The sequence below is a fragment of the Belonocnema kinseyi genome, chromosome 5 (assembly GCF_010883055.1).
Source record: "Belonocnema kinseyi isolate 2016_QV_RU_SX_M_011 chromosome 5, B_treatae_v1, whole genome shotgun sequence".
NCBI lineage: Eukaryota > Metazoa > Arthropoda > Insecta > Hymenoptera > Cynipidae > Belonocnema > Belonocnema kinseyi.
In genome coordinates this window covers 17531071-17536709 of record NC_046661.1, presented here as the reverse complement: position 1 = coordinate 17536709, position 5639 = coordinate 17531071, and the positions used below count along the sequence as shown (strand labels likewise).

At 38.5% G+C, this 5639-nt stretch overlaps 1 protein-coding gene across 1 annotated transcript in view; it reads left to right on the top strand.

The window, feature by feature from the left end:
• Positions 1-4656, top strand: part of LOC117173547 (RING finger protein 121) — an 80364-nt gene extending 75708 nt beyond the window's left edge. The window contains exons 3-5 of the mRNA XM_033362186.1: positions 296-437; positions 521-675; positions 4566-4656. Coding sequence (XP_033218077.1) covers positions 296-437; positions 521-675; positions 4566-4656 — 388 coding nt within the window. The remainder of the gene's footprint in view (positions 1-295; positions 438-520; positions 676-4565) is intronic.
• Positions 4657-5639: the final 983 nt, after the last annotated feature.

Here is a 5639-nt window from a genome sequence, read left to right as displayed (position 1 = left end):
CAGCCCTTTTTTTCTCCGAAAAACATGATCGTACTGAGTAAAACAATGTCTATGGCCAAAAGTTAATGCGCATGTGCGGTGCACGAATTAGGGTTAAAAGTATGGTAGAAGGACATTTTCCTGCTATTCTGTGCTGTGCCCAATGCTCACCACGGATTCCATTTCGCCATGCAGAAGTTGCTACTTTCATTTCAGAACACATGCATAAAAAACCCGTGAACTATGTTTGTGTAACACCAATTTTTTTGCACATAGTCTGAAATTTTCGCAATATAAGTTGTATTTATTTTTATAGAATGGAACACATAAAGATGCACGAGTTGCATCGTGGTCACGAGACGATGCACTTTGAAATGCTGTTCATCCTATTGGGAACTTTGATAGTCGCTCAGATTATACTAGTTGAATGGAAAAAAAGGCACTACAGATCGTATCAGGTTCATAAGTGATTACAGTAAAGGCACAGAGATTCTTAAATGCGTTAAAACAAAAAAATAATGTTAATTTTAAATTGTTTCAGTTTGTCACGTTAATAGCAATGTGGATAATTCCACTGGGACTTTGTGCACATAATCTCTGGTGGAGGTTCATTTTCGTATGGCTAATATTCTCCTCTATTACGGGACTTATTGTAAGAAAAGCCCTGCAACATCCTATTCGGGGCACTACTCCAAGGTTAGAACTAATCCATTTTTTCTCGCAGAAAAAAGTTTTTTTCACGTGAGGATATTTTCCTTAGCATGAAAGAGATATTCTACTGTTTTAATCTTTTCTTTGTTAATTCAAAGAAATCTTTTTTCAATGAATCTAAGTATTTCTTTAATCCTTAAGTACTCGCGTTCCGCGGCAAGAGGACCGCACTTTTTTTCAAAGTGGCGGCAATTATTTATTTCGAATGAAACTACCCAGCGCACCCTCTATATTTTCAAGTCAAGAAATTGATCGCAAAAGTGGAAAAGTGCTTTCTGGCGGACTTTTGTCGCGCCGTGATTCAGCATTGTTTGGGTTTGCGGACACTTTCTTCAGCGCGTGATTGTAACGTAAGTATGTTTCCAATCTAATTGTCCAATTCAATTAATTTCAATACAATCTAATGCATTCCAATCCAGTTCATTCAAGTCCAATCTACTTCACTTGAATCTAATCCACTTCAATCAAATCTAATCCAATTCATTCCAATATAATCCACTCCAATCAAACAAACTTCATTCCAACCTCATGCAATCCAACTAATCCCTTCACTCCAATACAATCCACTTAAATCCAATACAATTCAATGCCATTGAATCCAATCCATTTCAGTCCAATTCATTCCTATCTAATCTACTATACTCTACTCCAATCTAATTCAATTTAATTCTCAACACGAAGGGCGAGTCACATATTATTTTTTAGCGCATACCCATATTTTTTTCAGTGAGTATAAGCACATATTTTGTATTTATATTCATGGTTTTTGGATGGAAATTTATCCCTAAATCGAATGGAAACAACGACGTTCTTGTAGGTTTTATGGTTTTCGAGATATAAGCCTCAGAATAGAAAAAAAGTGACGCGTCCGTTTGTCGCAGAGCGAGTGCCAGTTTGACTCCAAAAGGCGCAAGCACTGAAGAGTTAAGGCCATGTCATACTTCCCTGAATCCTACCTTACCAAATTTTCTTTGGTAAAAAATCACGTCCACAGGAAATGAGATAGCGAGTTGAAAATTTTGGAAATTAGGTAAAAGGCACTATAGAAAGCTCCTTAGGTTCTAAATTTTGAGAACCACGAAAAAAAGCGTTAAAAAAATGTTGTTTGTAAATCTAAAAATTTAGGGCCATACAAACATTTCTTATATGTGTCAGAGTATAACTTGATACCTGGCGGTTTAGCAGATTTAGTCTTGTGCTGGGCCTGCCATAAACTGGAGCTCAATTTTCGATGAGGCGATGTAGTGATCAACCGGTGGCTACTGTATAACTTTGCGATGACACCTATTTATTTTAATTCCCATTTAATTAGGCTGTCACTTACATTAATGTATGCAATTTGAGGTCTAGAGAGTACCCAGTGGGCACAACATTTGGCGACGTCTTTACGATATTGTTAAATCCTTCAACACCTTTTCGATATCCTATCTCCATGCGTTTAAAGTGTCTGCGATATTATAAAGACGTCGTATGATATGACGATGTCTTTACGATATCGTAAAGGCACATTACCGACATGGACATAGGTTATGAAGCCCTCTAAGGAACAGAGACTTCACAGTCAATAACTTAATATAGAGCCCTAATACGCAGACTGATCATGGGAAAAGAACAGAAGTGAAAATAGTAGTGAGTAATAAACTTAATAGCTCAGTTAAACAAGGATGTACTAGATAAATCAAAATCTACGGATCAGGTATTACCGTAACATAAGTGCATTCGTATGTGCAATACTTGCTTAAATGAAAGATAAAAACCCAGAGAATGCTGAAGCACAGTAACGTATCAGCTAACATAATAGGAAAAAAGAAAGGATGGTGAAAGTAACCGTTCGTAGAATATATTGCATTTTCTAAAGATCCCCTATCGACGTTTAATTTCAAGCAGAGACTTCACATTATAAAAATAAATTCAAGAAACTTCTCCGGAAAAGATGCTGTGAAGTGGACTCAGATACCAGGATGAAGTATATTCCACAGGGTCGAAACATTTACCATGAACGACATTTGGATTTTTCAAGTTCTGTGTGTGGGAATTTTTGTGGACTAAACCTCTCTCACGAAGTCTGTCCTGGTAAGGGTTTCTGTATACGAAGGTAAATAATTCGAATATATAGTAAGGGGTCTTATCTCCAAATGTTGGGTATAGTAAGTTATCCATGAAGAATCGTCTTCTTTTAGCCACCGTCAACTACACAGCTCTCTGATAATATCAATTATCTTCACTTTGCATCCAGTGGTCATTCTCAAATCACAGTAAGTCCAGCCATCCTACTCCATCTTCAATATACATTCTAATTTTTCATCCATCCTCAACATGAAATTTCCGCTGACATATACACACACCATCAATCAATTTTAAAAGAATTATATCACACATTTCGCTAGTTTGGTGGCCAAACCTACTGGGTCAAGTCCCGTACGTCGAGAAGAGCGCCATGACTCCGCCACCGAGACCCGCTCACACACACTTACAAACAATCAGAAATACACACACGCACATTACGCGCAATCATTTTTAAAACAATTACATAATTATTGTTTCACATTTCCCGAGTTTTGCGACCAAACCCTCTTGGTGCAGCCCCGTACGTCGGGACGAGCACCTCGATTCCTCCGTTGACACCTGTTCGCGTCACGTCATAATGTTTTTGTTTATCGAGTTTCCTGACAAAGATCTTTGTGCCAGGACCCTTACGTCGGGACCCGATTCGACTAACCAGTATTTTTTGTTGTTGTATTACAACAAACTCGATGCCGAGGGGAGCTCGAAAACGCCCTTGCTATTACCCGGCCCCCTGCCTCCGTCAGCAGAAACGTGATTAAAAGGCTCTTTAGGTCGTCCCCGTGGCAGCAATGAGGTACCAGCACTTCCTTCGCCGTTCGAGTGCATGTTTTCTGAAGTGCGCCGGGAAGATCCGATTACTTCAGCCCCCGAGTTTTCGAGAATGACCCAGGGAGGCTTCAGTTCCTTCGATTCTGCCACTCCCAAAGATCTCCCGGGAACCTTGTATGGTGTTTCCTACTTTACACATCGCTGTGCTTAAGGAATTCGCGGTGATTATGAAAATGGGAACTCTGGCGGGCACTTTAGTGAAGCTCTATAAACAGTCTCGCTCTATTTATTTCTCTCACGACGTACGGTTTATTTACATCTCACATTGATGAAGGTAAGATGTCGCTTGTGAAAGTTAAGTAAAATTGATAGTTGACATATCAAGTTAAATCAAGACAATCAAAATGAAAAGGAATTATATGATGGTGTTTTGCGGCTAGGTGAAGAGAGTCGTATGTGGTAAATTATTATTATTATTATTATATATATATCAATTAAAAATCATATTTAAATATATAATTCTCTAAATATGACAATATCTGTACCATAACCTTGTGAGGAAAAGATAAAAAGATATTGATGCAATCGTTTGAAAATCTAGACCTTAATAAAAATTGTATTGTCGATCTTTGTATTGCTTCCTTTAAGCACCACTTTACCAGCTTTTAAAACTGCTTCTTCTTCCGCCATATTTCGACTATTAAATGTTCCTTCAACAAATTCACTAATGTCTAATCTTTCTTTTAATTAAATTACAATAATTTAAATTATAACGAGAAGTCACCAGGTAAATATTTCAAACGAGACTGTTTTTAGACCACGTGACCTGATCATATGGCTACGATTGGAGCACCTCTGTAGGTTATGCTAGCCGCGAATTACCTCTCGGAATCGTTGCTCCTCCTTCACGGGGCCTTCCATCACCCGCGAGACTTTATTAGTCGCGGGCTCCGACCATATAAGCACTTGCAGTCAGCCTCGCTTTCGTTACCATCGATTTCTCGAGAGTGTATGACTCTACCATTCCTCTTTTTTTACAGGAGTGTTCTCACATTGAGGCCGCAATTACGAAGCTCTGCAATTCCAAGCTTTCCAACAGTCTCTTCATCGAGCTTCGCCGACTCTTTTTGACTTCCCAGTACAGTGGTGCTAATTCGCGGTTCGGCCTGTCACCACTTTCGACTCACTGGAACCCCTCGTCACCATCAGCTCTGGGGAAGACGAAGATCTTTTCTTGGGAGCTGAAGGATCTCGTGAATTCAGTAGAAAAATTTATAGAAATTCGAAAAAACGAAATGAAGAAGTCAAACTTTCTTCGATCGTTCCAATGATCAAAACAGAACACGTTCAATCTTATTCGGTCTTACGTTCCATTTAAAAAATGAAAAAAGGTTATTAACCAAAAATGAAACCTTAATTGTCTTGGTATACAAAAAACGACGTTTCGGCCATTCTTCCAGCCTTCTTCAGGTAAATTAACCGAAAAACTTTCGAAGTAAAATTTCTTATATCTTAAAAATAGTGTTTATTAAGATGGATAAAGATAAAAAGTGGTCATTTTGACAATATTTAGTTTACACATTCTAATTCCATTACAATTCACTATCAGTTTTTTCAAATGTAACCTTTGGGAATTTCTCCAGTTTTTTTGAAGTTCCCAAAAATGTGTAAACTAAAACTTGTCGAAATCACAACTTTTTAAGTTTACACATCTTTATGAACACTTTTTTATATAAGAACAATCGTTTTTTGTATACCAAGATCATTAAAATTTGACTTTTGGTTAATAACCTATAGTTTGGATTTCCTGAATCCTTCTCGTCTTCCCTCTTGGGTTGTAATTATTTAATTCTTCTTCATTTCACAAGGCGAATTTTCGTCGCTAAAAATAGGCCCGTGAAAATGGACCCAGCACACAGAAGGCAAGCAACCGCCTGCGTCAGGGAAGCCGGGAGTGGGTATCTGCAGAGAGCACGCGCTTCGCCATAGAACCTCGGGTCATGGACGTTCTCACGGGCTGCCAGTCGCTTATCCGGCTTTGATCGTGGTTTTAAAGATGCAAAATACGTTATACTGTAGTCCGTGGGCTTTGCCTACTGGTGCCATGGTTAAAG